Raw genomic sequence first — 21,324 nt, 5'->3', positions numbered from 1 at the left:
TTGACTATTTGACCTGAGCTACCGGTCCGTTTGAATAAATTTGTAGGACTTATCATTCGATTTGAATAATCACGTAGTACCCACTTGCAAAGGCGGTTTGGTATTTGAAGCAACGGTTCCATCTTTACACCCTGTCAAAGAGGTAAACATCAGTTTCTCTATTTTACATACACTCTGCTGTTCAGTTTCTGCCAGCCCGTCTCAAAGCATGGTTGGAAATTGTGTCTATCATATGGGGAAATGTGTACAACATCTGCAGAGTGTATTGAATTTATTCGAATAGCCACGTCCTTGGAATGGACAATCGCTGGGATGAGGTCTCAGATGATTAGATTCTTTTATGTGTAATGAAACTAAGTTAATATGGTAAGTTACCCACTATAAACCCCGGGAACTGGCGAAAAAGGTTAATACTCTCCCAGGGCCCAAACTCCCTTTTTACATATAACTCCACTCCTACCATATACACCTCCGCCACCATAAACCACCTTCACATACAGCCTCCGCCATCCATCTCACCTTACCACAAAGTTAGGGCTTGCTGAGTACTTTATGTACTCAATCCACTCTATACTACGTTTTTAGGAATCAAGCTACAGGAGTGTACGCAAGGATGAAGCTGTCAGCATCTACACAAGGATGGAATCGCAGGAGTACGCAAGGATGGAGCTATCGAAGCCCGTACAAGGATGGATCCGGAGGGACATACACGAGGATGAAGTTATAAGGTTATGCACAAGGAAGGTGAAGCAAGAATAACTAAAGGATTAAGATACAAGAATGAGCTTGAGGATGAGATTTATGTTCACACTCCAAGTTGCCTATAAGAATAGAACCACGACGTTGTAGGACCGCTGTGTTAGAACTCTGATGTTTGTTTGTAAGGCCAATGGCCTAAGCTTTGTAAATATAAACTTTGTAAATGTGTTTTCCCCGTTATCAATAAAACTATGGTTTTTGGTATCAATCTTGTTCAATCTGTGCGTATCAGCTACTGATCCAGGGACTGATACATGATGCACAGTGGACCCTAAAGTAGGGGCCCGACACTGGCGACGCGGCTTCTCTGGCCGGTGATGGACACCGGCGAGTGGAGACGAGAGAGAAGAGAGAAGGAGCTGGTGAAAGGGGATCCGAGGCCGACGGCGTTGACGAGTGGATAAGGGTGACCGGTTGCCCCCATTGGCTTTGCGCCACATGTTCGTGCGTTGCTATTGTGCAGCAGCGCGCGCTTCGTAGTGATTTCGGTCGGAGGGGGAGGGCATTTACAGGTGGGAAAAACACTTATATATTCGGTAAGCCATGGTACAAAGTTGCAAGAACAAAAACAGTAGTCCTGCATTTTATGACGCCCAGTACACCCTGTAGTAGAGTGTTATAAGTGTGCAGTAAATACCTGCTAGAGTGCAAACATATAAATTGAGTTGCCAATTCAACGAAAAACATTGCAGGACAAAATTGAAAAATAAAGAAGATTGAACAGATATTAAATCTCAACATCGATGGTGTGTATTTTCTAGTCCGCTATCATATTCTGCCTTGACCCCTAATGATCCATCACACCATCTCCATTTGCAATCGCCTCCTCCTCATATGGCGAGCTTTGTGAACTCCAGCAAACTGAAGTCAAAAGTTTCATGCTCGGTTAGGCATTTGGGATTTTGTGTGTTTCTTTCTTCTTCTTCTTCTTCTTTTTTTTTTTTTTTTTTGCTCCCGGCAAGGATGGATACAGAGAGGTCCTTGGCCTAGTGGTGGCTAGTTGGGACTGCCCACACCAACAATAGAGAGGTTGCCCGGTTGGGTGGCGGTGGTACGCAGGGGTGTCACGATTTCAAAAGTTCTTTAGCACTGTGGTGGTTGCAGGCAACAACTTTATCGGTGGTGGCACCACCGGAGTTGGTGAGGCTTCAACAAGAAGTCTTGCTGTATGTTCTCTTATTTTGGTAGAGATATAGCTTTATTTTTAGGAGTGTTTATACAAACACTGAGTTTTTTATTGAGCAAAATTCCAATCGCAATAGCCACAAAAGTGTGTTGTAAATATATGGGAGATTGCAATCGCATAAACCCTAATAGTGGGAGAAACCAATGATTCGGTACCATCTACATACGGCATGTCGTAGATCTGAACCCAACTATGACTAGAGAGCATACAAATCCAACTAGAAACACCAAGAGCTAAGCGACAAACAACATCAACGGTAAACCCAGAAACGCACCACAACACCACAAGCTAAACCACAAACAACACCAAAATCAACAAATCGAATAATAAATTCAATCGCAACATTATCTATTTATGTACAACCTAGATAAAGGAATATAATGAAGAAATGAATCAATGGAGCAATCAGAAAGGGAAGATGTGAAATCAACTAACTCTAGCAATCCCCCGGCGTCGCTGCGCTCCGAGGAGAGGATGTGTTTCCCCAAATCCGAAATAAAACGAGCAGCGAAGAAATCAGCTTGATGCGCAAATGGCCAGTGCGTTTCCCAAAATCAAACAGTATACCAAATAGTAAGAAGTGGGACCTAACTCTCCATGTAATAAAAAGAACGTGAAAGACTGGGTCAGATCTGGTGGAGCTAGACCGCAACAAGTGACACATCATACGGATCGAATGGACTAAAAATCACAGGCTCCGAGAGGCAAGAACCTTTGAGAGTTGTTTAGATTTTCCTTTTTGGTCTGTTCGGCTGTGGTTTTTGCGGCTGAATCTGGCTGATTCAATAGTGTTCTATGAGAGAGAATAAGCTACGATACGACTGATAAATCGGCTGAAACCGCCAGCAGAATTCCTTCCCTTGACGCTAGTTCACATCAGTCCACAGTTGCTTGATTTTATGGAGGTGACTCACCGCTGCTTTTTTTGCTCCGCGATGCCTGCATTATGGCTATGTTTCACCTTCTAGCCGATTGTGAAGGCTCGATTTTGAGAAATCCAAAAGTTAGATGACTGTTAGAATCTTTAAAATCAGTCAGAAGTTGAAACAAACGGAGCCTATATATAAGTGAGTCACTGATACGTGTGGAGGTTAAATACACAGTTTTTCATGCAGTTGAGGATCAAATTTAAAATAATATATAATGACAGTTGAAAGAGTAAGAAACGAACGTAGCCTCAACGAAGGAACAAGTGAAATGAGCTCTCTTAACCCATCTCGCCTGCACACGTACGACATCGCTAACATTCATCAGGTAAACAGCAAGAAATTGCGGCGGCACTCAGGCTTGAGCTGCTGGGGGACCGCGCCGCAGCAGCTGGCCGCGCGCGCGGCGGGTAACTCTCGTCCGGCAGCGGACCATAGAAACAGTATCGAGGTTCCATGCCATCACGGGCTAGAGATCGCTGCTGCTCAACGCTGCCTGATTCCTTCGGTTAGACCTGGAGCTACCTACATGCCTCCGCCCTCCAGGTGCTCGATGGAATGCCCGCCCTCCTGTGGCGCTCTGCTCTGCCGTCCGTATGTACTGCGGCGGCCGCGTGGGCTCTCCGAGTCTGCGTGTTGTGCGCAGCGTGCTTGAATGCATTGGGGCTCCTACCGGCTGCCTCAGGGCTTGTGTTAACAAGTTGCCGAGTAAGTTGGCAGCGTAAGGAGACTACCGGGTTTCCAGACATATATGATCAGGATTCCCTGTTCGTCGAACAAATCGGTAAGCTGCTGTTTGAGGTATAGGAAACCACAGTGTGCTTTTTATGTTGTTGTTTTTTTTTCACAGTTTTGCATGCCCAGACGAAAAATAATAAGTAAAAAAGCGTACACAAATGGCAGACTTAAAAGCAGACAATTTAGGTTGTGGTCCATGGAAAAACTGCTGACCCGTTCTTCATTTACAGTTTAGATTGTGTTCTGCGGAAAAACTGCTGATCTGTTCTTCATTTCACTGGCTTACTAGTGGCGATATCGTTTTCTCTTTGCCCATACATCATTGCACATATTATTTTTCTAGAGTCAAAGTCCATCCAACGAGGAACAATATAGTGTTCCAGATAATGGATACTGGGCCAGTGACAACTTGAGGCCCCCAAGTGGCCAAGTCGTCCTCGAACTGCTTCTGCAACTTTTCCAGAGAACCTTTTTGTATTGGCTTGATGACGGGTGTATGTTTAGTCAAAGATTGCTGAAAGGAAGAAATAATGGGTACACACATTTGTGTGGCGTGTCACATCAAAATGGTGAGGCAGGTTGCATTGCGGTAAACATCGTTGTTATGTCCAACTCCGCCTATGGTGGGTGCCTATGGGGTCCCAGCATAGCAAGTCCTAAGCCCTGGCAAAGGAGGAGGGTTGTGTTAGGCTTGGCGAGCCAGCCAATGTAAAAACTTAGCTACTCTTATGGAGATGAAACCCAAAAAAATCTCGTTGGGGGCGTAACCCTCTAAGCGACGCGTCATGTCGGAACCCGGATATGGTGTTAAATAAGCAAGGGCCGGGTCGTCACCCCCGTGACGCGCCGTGTCTTGATCTGGGCACGGTGTCAAGTGAGCAATGATCGGGTCGTCGCATCCTCAGTGGCGCGGGTGTGGTGAAAAATGAGCAAGGGTCTTCACACCAGTCTCGACGGGTGTGAATGGTAACAAAGCTAGTCGAACCAATTAGGATCCGTTTAGGTAGTTAGAACGTAGGGTCTCTTATAGGTAAGTTAAGAGAGTTAGTTGATACACGGTTAGGAGACAGGTAAATATCTTGAGTGTCCAAGAGACTAAATGGAAGGGACAGAAGGCGAATGAGGTGGACAATACTAGCTTCAAGCTCTGGTACACAGGGACATCTTCAAATATAAATGGAGTAGAAGTTTTGATTGATAAGAGCCTCAAGGATGGGGTGGTGGAGGTGAGAAGACAAGGGGATAGAATCATATTAGTCAAACTTATCGTTAGTGATATGGTCTTGAACGTAATTAGTGCTTATACCCCCAAGTAGGCCATGATGAGAGTGCTAAGAGACAATTTCGGGAAGACTTGGACGACTTGGTTAGAACGGTACCTAGTAGCGAGAAGCTCTTCATAGGAGGGGACCTTAATGGCCATGTTGGTTCAACAAGTGCAGGTTTTGAGGCGGCTCATGGAGGTTTCAGTTATGGTAGTAGGAACCAGGAGGGAGAGGAGATCCTAGCCTTTGCTACGGCTTTTGATCCGATGATAACCAACACTTTCTTTAGTAAGAGAGAGTCTCACTTAGTGACCTATAAGAGCGGATATTCCTCTAGTCAGATCGAATTTGTTCTTACAAGAAGGGGGGATAAATGCGTTTGCGTGGATTGTAAGGTGTTGCCAGGTGAATGCGTGGTTTCTCAGCACAAGCTAGTGGTGGCTGACTTTCGCTTTCTGGTACGAGCTCGTAGGGTTAAACAAGCCAAGATTGCAAGAACAAAGTGGTGGAAATTAGAAGGGGAGGCATCAAAAGTCTTCAAGGAAAGAGTTATTAAAGAGGGCCCTTGGGAGGATGAATGCGATGCAAACAACATGTGAGAGAAGATGGCAACATTCATTCGGAAGGTTGGGGCAGAGGTACTTGGAGTGACCAAAGGAAGTGGATGCGACTTGAAAGACGCTTGGTGGTAGAACGAAGAGGTGCAAAAGGATATTAAGGAAAAGAAGGAATGCTATAAGCGCTTGTACCAGGACCGGTGTGCGGACAACATAGAGAAGTACAAGGTGGCAAAGAAGACTACAAAACGAGCGGTGCGAGAGGCAAACGGGTGGGCTTACGAGGGTCTTTATCAACGCCTGAATACGAAGGAAGGAGAGAATGACATCTATAGGATGGCGAGAGCTCATGATAGAAAGACGAGGGACTTCAACCAAGTCAAGTGCATTAAGGATGAGAGGGAGCAGCTCTTAGTGAAGGAGGATGAGATCAGATATAGATGGCAAGAGTATTTTGATAAGCTGTTCAATGGGGAGAATGACAACTCCACCGTTTGGTTGGACGACTCGTTTGATGACACCAATAGGCGCTTTGTGCGTAGGATCCAAGAGCAGGAGGTTAGAGAAGCTTTGAAAAGGATGAAAGTGGGTAAAGCGATGGGACCCGATGGTATTCCGATCAAGGTGTGGAGGTGCCTCGAGGATTTAGGTATAGTATGGCTATCGAAGATGTTCAACAATATCTATTGATCGAACAAGATGCCGAAGGAGTGAAAAAGAAGTATATTGGTACCAATCTACAAGAACAAGGGAGACATCCAAAGCTGCACTAATTATAGGGGAATTAAGTTGATGAGCCACATGATGAAGCTGTGGGAGGGAGTTATAGAGCATCGACTGTGAGGAACGACGCGGGTACCTACGAACCAATTCGGTTTCATGCCCGGAAGGTCAACCATAGAAGCAATTTTCCTAATAAGACAAGTTATGGAGCGGTTCAGGGAGCAGAAGAAGGACCTACACATGGTTTTCATTGACTTGGAGAAAGCCTATGACAAGATACCAAGAAATGTTATGTGGTGGGCGTTGGACAAAAATAAAGTCCCAACAAAGTATGTTACCCTCATTAAGGACATGTACAACAATGCCGTGACTAGTGTCCGAACAAATGATGGTAACACAGATTACTTCCCGATTAAAATAGGACGTCATCAAGGGTCCGCCTTGAGCCCGTATCTCTTTGCCTTGGTAATGGATGAAGTGATGAGGGACATTCAAGGGGATATCCCTTGGTGTATGCTTTTTGCAGACGATGTAGTGCTAGTTGATGAAAGCCAGGCAGGAGTAAATAGAAAACTAGAGCTATGGCGGCAGACCCTAGAGTCCAAAGGTTTTAGAGTAAGTCGAACTAAAACAGAATACATGAGATGCGACTTTAGCAACGTTGCACATGAGGAGGGAGAGGTGCGGTTGGAACGAAGTGGTGCCTAAGAAGGATACATTCTGTTATCTAGGATCGATGCTACAGAAGGATGGATATATTGATGCAGACGTTTGCCATGGGATCAAAGCAGGGTGGATGAAGTGGCGCTAAGCATCTGGCTTTCTCTGTGACAAGAGGGTACCACAAAGCTTAAAGACAGGTTTCATAGAATGGCGATAAGACCCGCTATGTTGTATGGAGCAGAACGTTGGCCTACAAAAAGACGACATGTCCAACAACTGAGTGTCACGGAAATGCGTATGTTGCGCTGGATTTGCGGTCACACAAGGATGGACCGAGTTCGGAATGATGATATACGTGATCGCCTAGGGGTAGCACCAATCGAAGAAAAGCTTGTCCAACATCGGTTGAGGTGGTTTGGCCATGTCAAAAGGAGACCTTCAGAGACACCAGTGCATTGTGGAGTCCTAAGTCGAGATACCAACGTGAGGAGAGGTAGAGGAAGACTGAAGTTGACATGGAAGGAGACAATAAAAAGATATCTGAAAGGATGGGATATACCTAGAGATCTCTGCTTGGATAGAATTGCTTGGAAAGCTGCTATTGACGTGCCTGAATCGTGACTAGGGGCTCATGTTGAGTTTCAACTCTAGCCTACCTCAACTTGCTTGGGACTAAAAGGCTTTGTTGTTGTTGTTGTATCGTTGTTCTGTCCTCTGATGTCGGCATCTGCTTAATGCTCTTCTGTAGATTCTGTTGTGCTTTTGGTCTTTTTATATGTCTTGCTCCAGGTATTTTACAGCTTAAATTATCCTTGATCTCGGTTGCCTGTGCACACCACTTTCATTTACTTATATTTTAAGACATGTGCTTTATCAGATTTGTACTTAAACTATCTAGGCTGGTATGGGCATAGCCCTAAAGAAAAAATAGAAACAAGAAAAGAAACTCATACTGTGCAAGTCGTTGAGACTAACTCGCCAATAATCATCAAGGTAGAGCAGATTTGAGACCTCAAGATGTGTAAGATTCAGTTCCTTTGAATCTTTAATTTAGATACCGTGCTAAATAATTTTTGCTATTCAATACGGCATTATAATGCCTAGTTCAAACTAGCCTGTTTAACATAATGCTTTTTGTGTACCCCTGTTGCTTAAAAGATCTGATTTCCTGCTAATTTATATTGTGGCCATGCTACAGAGACAGAAGTATTGTACCTTTTTCCATATGCATAGCTGTTATACAACATATCTACTTTCTAAGAAACCGTATCTCAGGGAATGAAATGTTTTGACTGGGAGTCAAACATGGAGTGCCTATGAAGTAGGAACAGAGAGTACAAGCAGTGCACGTCTCATTCCACTGTTGCAGCTAGTGCCATACAGCTTTGGCACGAATTGAAAACTCCATGTACTAAGTCATCATCCAAGAGTTGAAATGGTTACAAAAAATTGCAGATATGGAGTGGGCTGGGTTGGCGTTTCCCAGGGTTTTTGACTGGGGTTTCGTCATGTCGCTGGCTGCTTTTGCTCCCGTGACACCTAGGGTGAGTGCTTCTCCTTGCTTTTGCCAATATTCCAGACTGACTTTGACTCGGGTGAAGCTTGAGCCTCTGCCAGAGAATTCATGGCTTTTTTGGAAATCCTTGTGCCGTCTATTACCTACGCAGTAGGAAAAGAGCTTCAGGATGTCATGACGCGGAAGATCGGGTACTAGGAGACGTGGAAGACATTTGCGTTGACCAACAGTGACCTGCAGAACGCCTATAAGAGGATTCGGAAGCTGACCATATTTCTGTGCCGCTAACAGAGCCCCATCCCACAGGCAATGCAGTATACGCGCCAGGTGAGTTCAGAGGTATTTAGCTTCCTTCCTATCAGTTGCCTTATTGTGTTTGAACTGAAAAGTTGTTTTCTTTTTTCCTTCTCAACTTCTGTATTGTAGATTTCTCCCTTTGTTTCCTACATCTTACTAGTATGAGAATGTGCTGGAGACTCATTTCATATTTGTTAAGCATCATTTTGGGCCTTTTTCTGTTGATGTCATTTTAAATGAGTATGATAGTCAGTGCTTTACGTTTTTTGTGTTAGCTTGCAACAGTACAGAGGCAAATTTTGAACTATGTGAATTAGGTTTGATCTCTAAGGTATTAAAAAGGAACACTAGGCAGTATTTATGCACCATTACATACCTGCAACCAACCATCCATGTTGAATTATTTACACTCTGCTATAATTTCACTTGACCAGCTCCGTTCTTTTTCTTTTCTAACTTCCTGACAAGATATGCTTCATGATTTAGATAATGCAAACTGTAAATTTATTTAGCAAGGCGTGACTGTTTACTTTTGTAAGTGATGGAAAACAGCAACAAAGTTGAGTGTTGGGCTCAATAGCTTATTGGTTGACAGCTGTTCTTCTGTTGCACTTTGCTCATTGGGCATTCTTTTTGCTCAAATATTGGCAGTCTTTTTCGTCGGATGTACAAGTGAAAGTCCACTGGTTTGTTTAGTGGAGCCATGATGGTTTCTAAATGGAATTTAATTGTCACACAAAAGTTCTGGCTTTTTTCATTACACGAAATGTCTCAATACTAAGCATGCAAGGTCATTATGGTTATTGCCAATTCTTTGCAGGTAACTGTTGAAAAGCAGAACCTATGGAGTTCCCTGTTTCTGCGTTCTTGTTCCTTGTGCTACCGCTCTTACTGCTACTGCCGACTCATGCGACCTGCTCACCAATGCATGGGAACGAGACTGATCGCGCAGCACTACTTGATTTCAAGCTATCTTGTAGTGATCCTCATGGATCCTTTGCCTCCTGGAACATGAGCAGCCACTTCTGCCTCTGGAAAGGCGTCTCATGCAGCCGGAAGCATCCGCAGCGTGTCACTCAGCTAGATCTCACTGGCCAAGGGTTGTCTGGGTACATCACTCCATCCCTCGGAAACCTTACATATCTCAGAGCTTTGCACCTGTCAAATAACAGCTTCACTGGTGAAATCCCTGCTTCCTTTGGCCATCTACATCGGCTAGAGATGATTTCCTTGAGCAATAACTCACTGCAGGGATGGATTCCTGCCGAGCTCTGTAATTGTTCTAACCTCCAGACCTTATCCTTGTACTCCAATCATTTAGAAGGAAGGATTCCTGACAACATTGGCTCCCTCTCGAAGCTTGTTTTTCTGACTCTGTCAGGAAATAACCTTACTGGACCCATTCCACGATCAATTGGTAACATGACAAGTATCAATATACTTTCTCTTTCAGAGAACTACCTTCAGGGAAGCATCCCTCAAGAACTTGTGCTGCTGTTTGAGGTGTCATTTTTGGGTCTTGGTGACAACTTGTTCTCGGGAAGGGTGCCGCAGATGCTGTTCAATCAGTCTTCTCTAGTTTACCTTGGCCTGGAGATGAACCATCTCGACAAGGCGGTGTTACCTTCTGATTTTGGAAGCCATCTTCCGAATCTGCAGCACCTCGGGTTAGATTCTAACAATTTTGAAGGGCCTATCCCTGCTTCTCTAGCCAATGCTTCAAAGATCCTTGATCTTGGGCTGTCCCGCAACTATTTCAGTGGTACAGCACCAAGCGCTCTAGGCTGTTTACATGATCTTACCTTCCTGAATCTTGAATCCAACAGTCTTGAAGCATCTGACAGGAAGAGCTGGGAGTTCATTGACTCATTGGCCAATTGCAGCAAACTTCAAGTAATTGCACTTGCTATGAACAACTTAGGAGGGGATGTGCCAAGTTCAATAGGTAATCTCACCTCTGAACTTCAGATATTGTACCTTGGCACAAACCGTCTATCTGGGATGTTTCCACCAGGCATCACGAACCTCCAATCCTTGATTGCCTTGTCACTTGAAAACAACCAGTATATTGGTGCAATTCCCCAGTGGGTTGGAAAGCTTGGGAATTTGCAGGCATTATACTTGGAAGGAAACAGCTTCACGGGGCCTATCCCACTTTCCATTGGTAATCTTTCACAGTTGACATATCTCTATCTTCAAGACAATATGATCGAAGGGGCTCTTCCGCCAACCCTTGGTAAAATTAAGAGCCTCCTAAGATTGAACATTACTAACAACAGACTCCAGGGGAGTGTTCCAGCTGAGATTTTCCGTCTTCCATCACTCATAAGCTGCCAGCTATCTTTTAACAAGCTTGATGGCAGTTTGCCTCCAGAAGTTGGCAAGGCTAAACAACTAATGGAGCTGCAGTTGTCATCAAACAAGTTGTCTGGAGAAATCCCAGACACTCTGGGTGATTGCCATGGGTTAGATATCATAGATTTGGCACAGAACTCCCTTGTTGGAAACATTCCAGTATCCTTGGGGAACTTGGAGAGCTTGAAAGTGTTGAATCTTTCTCGCAACAACTTGTCAGGAACCATCCCCAAATCTCTGGGAAGTTTGAAGTCGCTCGCTCAAATAGATCTTTCGAATAATCATCTTGTAGGTGAGGTCCCTACAAAAGGTGTGTTCCTGAATGCATCCGCACTCATGCTTGATGGGAACTCAGGGCTGTGCGGTGGGATTTCTAAGCTCCATATTCCTCCATGCTCTGTTCCATCTTCACATTCATTGAAGCGAAAGCGGTCTATCAGAATGAAAGTAGTAGCCGCTGTAGCTATTACAGTCATATCTCTACTTGTGATAATAATCATTCTTATGATATTTTATAGAAAGAACAAATCGAAACAGGCATCTACGCTCCTACCTTCATTTGGTGGAAAGTTTCCCGCAATCACTTACAAGGATCTAACTGAAGCAACAGATAGGTTCTCACTATCCAATTTGATCGGCAGGGGAAGATATGGCTCTGTCTACAGAGCAATGTTGCATGGAGAGACTAACTTGGTAGCAGTGAAGGTTTTTGACATGGAAACTAGAGGTGCAAACAGAAGTTTCATAGCGGAGTGTGAAGCTCTGAGAAGTTTAAGACACCGCAATATCGTTCCCATCCTCACTACCTGTTCGAGCATTGATTCTGGAGGAAACGATTTCAAGGCATTGGTTTATGAGTACATGCCTAATGGTAGCCTCGACTCACTGCTACACCCAAAGGAAGATGGTTCCAATGTTCTCTGTCATCTGACTCTGATGCAAAGGTTGAACATTGCTCTTGACATTGCAAATGCATTGGAATATCTGCACCACAGTAGCCAGAGGCACATTGTTCACTCTGATCTGAAGCCTAGCAACATCCTTCTCAGCAACGATATGACGGCCCGCATCAGTGATTTTGGCCTCGCAAGATTCTTGGATAATGCAAGCACATCAAGCACGGTTGTGGTGAAGGGAACTATTGGTTACATTGCTCCAGGTAATGCTCAATGAAAAAAAAATTATTATTGAAATTTAAGTTTGAAGATCTCTAGGATTGGGTGAACTTGATGCCATTTTGTTAAAAAAAATACACAACCTCTTCTTCGATTTCAGAGTATGCTAGTGGAGGACAAGTGACGGCTCCTGGTGATGTGTACAGCTTTGGCATAATCCTGCTGGAGATGTGCACTGGGAGGAGGCCTACTGATGACATGTTCAAGGATGGGCTGAGCATTGTGAGCTTTGTAGAGGCAAGCTTCCCTGACCATATACTGGAGATTATGGATGCCCGACTGCAGGAAGAAATCGACGACTTCGGAGTTTACAACGAGAGCACGGTTATGGTCATGGAATGTGTGCATTCTGTGCTGAGCATTGGGCTGTGCTGCACTCGCCAACTGCCCAACGAGAGGATGAACATGAGGGAAGTGTCCATGAAGCTCCAGGCCGTCAGGGAGTCATATGATAGAGGCGAAGCTCTGTAACTGCAAGTGATCTCTGTTACTAGATTTCAGCCAAGGGCATGTGTGCAAAATCATGCCAGAAAAGTCATTCGCTCTTTTTTTTTTACCAAAAGGCTTTTGCTCTTTTGATTTGCCGAATTGAAAATAAGTGCAAAACAATGCATGAGAAGAGTGGAGAACAGCACTTACCTCGAGGTTCCAAGGTTTAATACAAATCGCTAGTTTCTTGCATTAAGTGAATCTGAAGTTTCTGGGTTTCGTGGAGTTCATAGATTCATGATTTCCATGAATGTTGATTATTATTGCTACTCTGTAACTGTCATCATCGTGTAATTTATCATGGCTGTTTCTTTCATTTACAAAGGTGTTGTCCTCTCACCAATCTAGTAGCTAGGGAGCAAAGCTATCTACCGTTCAGTGCCTCAGTGGTTGTTTCTACCAGTCTAGCGGTAGGGGAGCAAATTAAAGCTATTGCTCAATCCATCATCACGTCCAACTGAATGAAAGTGTCCCTTCCACATCCTCACTTTCTTTTGGTAAAGGAAATGGTGCACAAATGCATGCTTTTTATTCAGTGTTAGCCTAAACGGTAAACGGTAAACAGTCGGCAAGGGCTCGAGTAATGTTTAGACGGTGTACACGGCGTGCACATGGCATTAAACGGATTACACGTTTTTGTACTATATACATATAAATAACTATTACGACATATACATATGCCTAGAAATAAATATAATGGTGAGCTGGACAATATATTTTCAAGTGAGAATGACTATGAGAGGGTTGAACACACCTTTTATGAACTGAATTTGAATGTTTTGTTCTCTTACATTGAAATTTTGAATTATGCACATACCTAAGAAAAATCGAACTATCAAAGTAGCAGCTAGCAAACAGTTGGCAGTGGTCATGTAACAGCGCCCAAAATTTCTATCACCCACTTGAACGTTGTTGTTTCCTAAACGGTCAAAAATACTGTTGTAAACGGTGTGTAACCGGTTTAATATCGAATTGTGTACACGGTTTAGACCGTGTAATCTCCGTCTTTACGTGTACACGGCCGAACCGTGTAATGTACCGTTTACCCCCTAAACTACACGGTAGGCCACTGAATAGCGTTTACACGGCCTGTGCACGGCCGTTTAGGCGAACACTGCTTTTATTAGAGAAAAAAATGGAATGCGTTTATTTGCAAATGTGTGGAATAAAACTCGACTAGGTATTTTGGCCAGTCCGTCATACTTACGAGTTATGATTTTGATTCACTACATCTGCAACGGGAAAAGAAGAAAGGAAAAAGGTTATCCAAGAGATCAAGCTTAGAGGCGAAAAGATGTACACCTTTTTTAAACTATTTTGAAATATTTACACATTAAGTAGTTAAGCTTTCTCTAAAATATGAAGTAAAACAATTATAGAGCCAAATTTGAAGGAAGTACAATAGTCAAGGAAAAGAGGAATTCGAACGGAGAATATTTAGTACTCCATCCGTTTTTAAATATATGTTGCCGTTGACTTTTGCGCAAAAGATTGACCGTTTATCTTATTAAAAAAATTGTGCAAACACAAACAATTATAAGTTATACTTAAAATACCTATAACGATAATTCTACAAAAGTTTTGAATAATATGAATCTGCGCTATACATACATTAAAAAACGGAAGTAGTAGTAAGAAGTGAAATTTTATTGCTTTTGTTCAAGTGAAGAGTTGATCAGGGCCGTCCGCGCCTTGATCCGACGGCGGTGGTTCGGTCGCGGTTGCTGCAGTCAGTTGGCCCGTCTTCTTCCTCTGTCTCCCCTCTCCTCCTCTGCAGCTTCGAAGGCCAGGGAAGGAGAAACGAGAAAGGCAGAGAGGGAGGAGGAAGAGGCCGAAGAAGGGAGGGAGGCGTGAATGGATAGCAGGAACGTGGTGGTGTGCGACAACGGCACCGGGGTAAGGGCCCGTCCCCTCCCTAATCTGCTTCTCCCTGCCCCCCTCTCCCATTCGCTCCTAGATCCGCTTACCGGCGTGCTCATGTTCCAAATCTTGGCCGAGTTTCTGGAGTCGTCCCCCGCGAAATCCACCTCTGCCTGTTCGGGGCCCGGTCTCCGAGTCGGTCCATGAAGGCATGGCGGGGCCATGGGTGATCGGGGATCAGTAGTCGTGCCGTGTGCCCCTGGAAGGCGGCTGCCTGGCTGGGGGCGACGGAGCGACTGGAATCACTGGGGTAGTTTAATAGCGTTGGAGACTGCGGCGCCATTGCCTATAGGATATTTTGTGCTAATTTTGCTGTGTTGCATTCGGAAGTACCCTGGCGATTTTCTTGCCTCCACTGACACAATTGGTATTTAGGTTGAGATGACATCTGCTGCCACATCTAATTGTGAAGTGATGAATACAGTGTGCTAGATTGTGGTGAAATGCTTGGAATACACACCGTAGGTTTCACCTGAGCTATTGGTGGTTTTGATGAAACCCAAAGGCTTGCTAATTTTAGGATGTTTGGTCAATTCTGTAGTTCTTTTCTTTGCTGCCAATGTGCAGGTTTTGTTTTTGGTCTTTTCCTTTTTTCTAATAGAGAACAAAAACTAATATTATGCATAGCAGACATGTAAGACCATATGATTGCCCATGGCTTTTATTAGTCTAGTGCAGCCAAAATTTCCTGAAACCAAGGGATCTCTGAAAATGTTTTATTACAGAACTTGTCCTACATCATTATGGTGAGCCACATTTGTCTTAGACATATGCATGAGGCGGTGTAGCTTCTCTTGACTCTTGGTTCTTGCTAATGCCAAATATTTGGTTGTCAACATATGTAGCTTTTTCTTAATCTGTAATATGGTTAGATAAAAGTACCCCAGATTACAAAGTGTTTTTTTCCTGTCTCCAATATGATTAAACAACAATGAGCCAAATTAAATGGATATCTCCAGTCTCTAGTATGGTTAAACAATAAAACCTCAGATTAAAAGCGGACATTTCATTTTTCTAATTTGAAACCTTTGGTTGCAGTATGTAAATTGTGGCTTTGCTGGCGAGAACTTCCCTACATCTGTATTCCCATGTGTCGTTGGAAGGCCATTGCTTCGCTATGAGGAGTCACTCCAGGAACAAGAATTGACGGTCTGAACTCAGTGCCTCATAAAATCCTTTTCGGTCCTCATTTTCTTTCTTACATCTTATGATAAGTGCTCGTGTACAATGCAGGATATTGTTGTTGGAGCAGCATGTGCTGACCTGAGGCATCAACTTGATGTATCATATCCAGTCACCAATGGGTTTGTTCAAAATTGGGATGATATGGGCCATATTTGGGATTATGCCTTCTATAGTGAGCTCAAGGTATATCTGTCTCAATATGCTTTGCTCTGCTTGTGGTGCCAGACCCTTTCCCCAAGAAAAAGAAAACATATTAGCAACACCCTTAAATATATTTCTTCAAGTAAAGCAACACCTTTCTCGGCTCTTCATTTAGGTTGATCCATCTGAGTGTAAAATCCTACTGACAGATCCACCACTCAATCCTGTGAAAAACCGTGAAAAAATGGTATGCTATTTTCTTTTATCAAGTTGTCATGTACTTCCACATTGCAGTTACTAACATCAATCACTGACAAATTGGATTCCCTGATGGACAGATTTTTTCTCGAATACGCAGCAGAGCTGCATATCATTTCATTAAGAAGAAGAGTTGTAAAATACAACACGCACACCACCCACACACCCCTTAACTTTCAGTTACATTCGCGCCTGTCAAAATAAAACACGACCAACTACTAACAACGGTGATGGGATTAACCGTTTGCTATAGGGAGCCGTGCAAGCTCCCTTGCTCCAGCTAAACACCACAGATGCGCTTCCTCTTCGATGTGTGTTAGGATTCTCTGCACGTTTGGCGACGCCCCGTTGAATACACAATCGTTTCGCTGCTTCCAAATCATCCATGCTCCCAAAATAATCAGGGAATTGATTCCCTTTCTGAAGACTGTAGGCGCCAGCTTGTCTATCTTGATGCACCAATCCTCAAATGAAGTGTCCGCAGCTTGAGGGGCTAGAACTGAGAGTCCCACTTTACTGAGCATTTGAAACCACACTTGTTTAGCGAAAACACAGCCAATGATGATGTGCTGGATGTCCTCCTCGACTTGATCGCACAGCGCACAACAGGTTGGGTGGGGTAGTCCTCTTCTCGCTAGTCTGCCTGCCGTCCAGGAACGTTTGTGAACTGCCAACAGATAAAGAATTGGCATTTCTTAGGCGCCCAGCTCTTCCAGATGAGTTCCCATGGTTCAAAATGTACTGCTCCAATGAAGGTGTCATAAGCCGATTTTGACGAATATTTTCCAGAAGCTGAGAATCTCCATTGGTGCTTGTCTGGGACGCCCGACAATAGCTGCACTTCCTCCAGCAGGTCCACGATTCCTATGAACTCGGCAAGAGCAGCGACACTGAGAGCACCCTGGATGTCGTGAGTCCATTGAAGCTCATGCAACGCTTCACTAACTTTACGTCGATTCCGTCGCCGTTTCGGGACCAGGGCAAAAATGTGAGGAACTAGGACAGCAAGGGACAAGCCGTGGAGCCAATTGTCGGTCCAGAACAGAGTAGTATTTCCATCTCCCACAATTGTGTTCGTGGCTGCAGCAAAGAGAGCTTTGATTGGCTCCTGCACTTGAATAGGGAAGGTAGCCCATGGTTTGTCCGGCTGAGTTTTTTTCTAACCATAACCATCTCATCCGAAGTGCCCAGCACAAAGATTTTAGATCATGAATCCCCAGACCACCAAGTTCGAGTGGTTGAGTTACTTTCGGCCAAGCCAGCAAGCAGTGACCCCCTTTTGCATCTTTCCTTCCTCGCCAAAGGAACCCTCTATGAATCTTATCCATGGCCTTCAATGCCCAAGGTGGCAGGTCCACCGCCATCGCAAGATAACCATGGAGGTCATAACAAATCTAACCTGTACAGTTCGACCGGCTCTATTCATAAGGTCTGCTTTCCATCCCGGTAACTGGTTTGCGAGGCGATCAATGATAGGCTGGACTTGGGCTTTCGTCAGCTTCTTGACTGATAAAGGTAAACCAAGATATTTGCAAGGGAACTCTAGAATCTCGCACGGGATCCGCTGTTGTACCAAATCCAATTGCTCGGTGGTGCAGCGAATTGGGGTGACGCTGCTCTTTTGAATATTTGTTTTCAGCCCTGTAGCTGCGCCAAACACCCGTAAGATATCCATGACAAGGTCAATATCCGTAGCAACCGGACGGAGGAACATGACCATGTCATCCGCATATAGGGAAACCCGATGTTGGAGAGGGTGTCGTGCTAAAGGTTGAAGCAGCCCCATGTCATTGGCCTTCTGTACAATCGCATTAAGAATATCCATGACCAATATGAACAACATAGGAGACAGCGGGTCGCCTTGTCGCAGTCCCCGTTGGTGTTGAATTTCCTGTCCTGGTGAGCCATTAAGTAGAATCTTCGTGGAAGAGGAGAAAAGGATGCCGCTGATGATACTGCACCATGTATCTCCGAAACCTCGATGCCTTAACACCTCCAACAGAAAAGGCCATGGCACAGAGTCGAAAGCCTTCGTTATATCCAGCTTGAGAAGAATGCGAGGGAGTTTTTGTTGGTGAAAGAACCGGGCAGTCTGCTGTACCAACATAAAGTTGTCTTGTATACATCTTCCTTTGACAAAGGCGCTCTGATTGTTGGCCACTAAATCATGAAGTTTAAGGGCCAGCCGATTGGCCAAAATCTTGGTTACCAACTTAGCAAAGCTGTGAATCAAGCTGATGGGCCAAAAGTCCTTGACCTGATCTGCTGCCTCCTTTTTTGGAATGAGGGTGAGAAATGCTGAGTTGAGCATCCACAAGTTCTGAATATTGCCACACTGAACTGCAATTAGAGCCGCCATAATATCTGATTTGATGATGGGCCAACAACTCTTATAGAAACGGCCGGTAAAACCGTCCGGGCCAGGGGCTTTGTCAGAAGGCATACCTTTGATCGTTTCCCACACCTCTTCTTCGGTAAAGAAGGCATCTAACTCCTGAAGGTCCTGTGGCGGCAGCTCCAGCTGTTCAAGGTCAATTGAGATGTCACGCTGTTCAGCGGTTCCTAGCAAACTGTTGTAGAAATCAAAAGCTGCCTGCTCCTTGTCTTCCTGTCTTGTGAGGATATTACCATTTGCCACAAGCTTAGGAATGAAATTCTCTCTCTTCCGGTGCCGGGCGTGGAGGTGGAAGAGGGCCGTGTTGGCATCCCCATCTCTTAGCCAGTCAATACGAGATGGTAATCTTGCGATAGTACGCAGCAGCGATGATAAGGCAAGGTCATGCTTTTTTAACATGCAACGTAGGTTGGCTTCGTCGCTAGATAGCTGTCGAGAATCTTGTGCAATCTCAAGTTGGTGGACAATTTCTTTGGCTAAAAGAAGCTGTGACTTAATGTGTCCAACTCTCCTTTGACTCCAGCTTTGAAGGGCGCGAGTGAGAGCCCTGAATTTGAGAGCACGAGTCTCTATCGGGCAGGGCGTTGCTTGTACCGATCCCCAAGCTGTAGCCACTTCCTCCGGAAATCCCTCAATGGATGGCCAGAACGCTTCAAAATGAAATCTCCTCTTACCACCCAGTGACAGAGGACAATGATCCGAGTCTTCAGTCGCAGCACTTTGCAGCAAGCATCGAGGGAATTTTTCCTCCCAATCCGAAGAGCAAAACACTCTTATCAAGTTTTACCAAGGTGGGGGACTCTTGCTCATTGGACTAAGTGAACCTTGGGCCAATTAGGGGGATATCTTTGAGCGCTGTGTCATCTAAACATCTTCTGAACCTGCCCATCATGGCCCTATTGATGTTGGAGTTGTTCTTATCTTGTTCGCCGATATATGAGATTAAAGTCTCCAGCAACCATCCACGGACCCATGCATTGGGCTCTGATATCTCATAGTTCTTGGAGAAAAAAGAGCAGCTTGTTTGTCAGCTGTGCGTTGTGGTCCATACACGCATGTCATCCACCATGGTGTTCCATCAACCGAAGCAAACTGTACCGAAACAGAGAAAGCATCCAAAACATCCGCCGGTGCCCAACCAAACAAGGCTATCATCAAGGGGCTGGCTGAAGACTTGTGCATAATCATCAAGAGCCTGCTGGTTGATTTGCACCTTATCATTGACAAGCCCAAGGGATCTCATCACTGTCTTCTTCTGCGGGTTGAGGGGTTGCGGGGGCGTCTCCACGCCCACACTAGCGATTCTTTTGCTACGGTGGGGGGTGAAACCAGCAGGCACTATCTTTCCTCCTACGCTTCCGCTTGTGGATTGGTGGGGGGCTGTTGCCACAGCCACCGTCTTCTTGGTGATGTTTGAAATGAAACTTCGTCGTTCCTCGGTTCTGGGCGGAGAGCTTTCAGCCGCAGCTTGAGCTCGCCGCCGCGAGTAGACCAGCACCGAACTCACGCCTTGTCTTGCTGGTGTCCGCCTCCCGGACCTGGGCGTGGCAGGTCGAGCGGGAGACACCCCAGCCAGGACCGCAGGGGGAACCTCGCCTGGTACCGGGGAGGCCGTCGCCACTGAACTGAGGAGGCCTCACCCGGTGCATTTGCTCGAGGAGACTGCAGTTCGTGTCGGAGAGGCCACCTCAGGTGCGTTCCGGCCAAGGACGTCGGTCACCGCTGGTTGCGTCGACTGGGCAACCTCCAATTGAAAGACCACTTCCGATTCACAACCTGTGTCGTGGCCATCATGGTGTGCCTCAGGTCCCTGGAGGAGACGGCACCGCTCCACTGCCCCTGGCACGGCGCCTCCTACGGCGAATACGGCGACGTGGCATGTTGCAACTCTCGACTTGAGCCCCTTCGCCGGCCATGACCGCAGGGGCCGCCATGGACGGGACAACATCCGTCGCGTCTGGGGGAGAGATCCGCCGCCACACCGACATTCTCTTCGGCGGGGCAGAAGCCAGCTTGGCCGGAACACTCCAAGGAGCGATGGCCCGGTGCACGACACCGGAAGCAGCGAGTCCGCCGGCGACTGACTGCAGCCCGATGCGAGGGAGACAGGCAATTGAAACACCGACCCCGGAGATCCTCAGGGACCGGTCGACGGGGGCGGCGTGTAGCCAGGATCCGCCGACGGCGAGCTCGCCGACCTTCCACTACCAGATAGCCATCCTCATCAGGCTCAGGCTTCTCCGGCGAGGAGAGGACAGCGCCCTTCTGTAGCACCACTCTCGCCCGGAGAGACGGCTTCGCGGCAGGCTCTGGCTACTCCAAAACTTTGCGAATTTCAAACACATATTTGAGACTCTAGATGACTTTAAATCAAAAACTTGTCAATATCAAACATGTAGATCAGGTTGGCCACTAGAACTTTAGTATTAACTATGTGAACATTTGAGATCGTTTAGGAATTCTAAATTTTAAATTTCAAAATCTATAACCTTCGAATACATATTTGGGGCTCTAAACATCTTCAAATTTAAAACTTTTTAACTACAAAGTTGTAGATTCTATTGAGAACTATAACTTTTGTATAGACCATGTCAATATCCGAGATCGTTTGATAATTTCAAATTTCAAATTTCAAAATATGTGCACTTACAACAATATTTTGGGACCCTAAACGGTTTCAATTCAAAAACTTTTCAACTATAAAGCTGTAGATCTTGTCAAGAGCTATAATTTTGATATAAAGTTTGTCTTCATCTGAGTTCATATAAAAAGTTAT

The 21,324-nt window shown here is 45.2% G+C and overlaps 1 protein-coding gene, 1 long non-coding RNA gene and 1 pseudogene across 3 annotated transcripts; all 3 read left to right on the top strand.

Annotated features, from left to right (window-relative positions):
* The first annotated feature begins 4,410 nt into the window (after positions 1-4,410).
* Positions 4,411-7,633, top strand: LOC136465097 (uncharacterized; annotated as a pseudogene).
* A 911-nt stretch (positions 7,634-8,544) lies between these two features.
* Positions 8,545-12,839, top strand: LOC136462615 (putative receptor-like protein kinase At3g47110). 2 transcript variants are annotated; one of them, XM_066461688.1, is made up of 3 exons: positions 8,545-8,660; positions 9,451-12,144; positions 12,261-12,839. In XM_066461688.1, the coding sequence occupies exons 2-3, from the start codon at positions 9,474-9,476 to the stop codon at positions 12,629-12,631; spliced, it is 3,042 nt and encodes a 1,013-aa protein (XP_066317785.1). In that variant the 5' UTR covers positions 8,545-8,660; positions 9,451-9,473; the 3' UTR covers positions 12,632-12,839. The 2 variants fall into 2 exon arrangements, with proteins under 2 accessions (XP_066317785.1, XP_066317786.1); XM_066461689.1 differs by having other exon boundaries at positions 8,593-8,672.
* Positions 12,840-14,423: 1,584 nt separating this feature from the next.
* On the top strand, positions 14,424-16,152 carry LOC136462614 (uncharacterized). The gene is made up of 3 exons (XR_010760778.1): positions 14,424-14,545; positions 15,608-15,718; positions 15,803-16,152. It is a non-coding gene; the product is annotated as an uncharacterized lncRNA (long non-coding RNA).
* The last annotated feature ends 5,172 nt before the right edge of the window (positions 16,153-21,324 follow it).

The sequence above is a fragment of the Miscanthus floridulus genome, chromosome 7, assembly GCF_019320115.1.
Source record: "Miscanthus floridulus cultivar M001 chromosome 7, ASM1932011v1, whole genome shotgun sequence".
Classification (NCBI taxonomy): domain Eukaryota; kingdom Viridiplantae; phylum Streptophyta; class Magnoliopsida; order Poales; family Poaceae; genus Miscanthus; species Miscanthus floridulus.
Note: the sequence above shows the minus strand (reverse complement) of the source record. Positions and strands in the feature narration are given on the sequence as shown.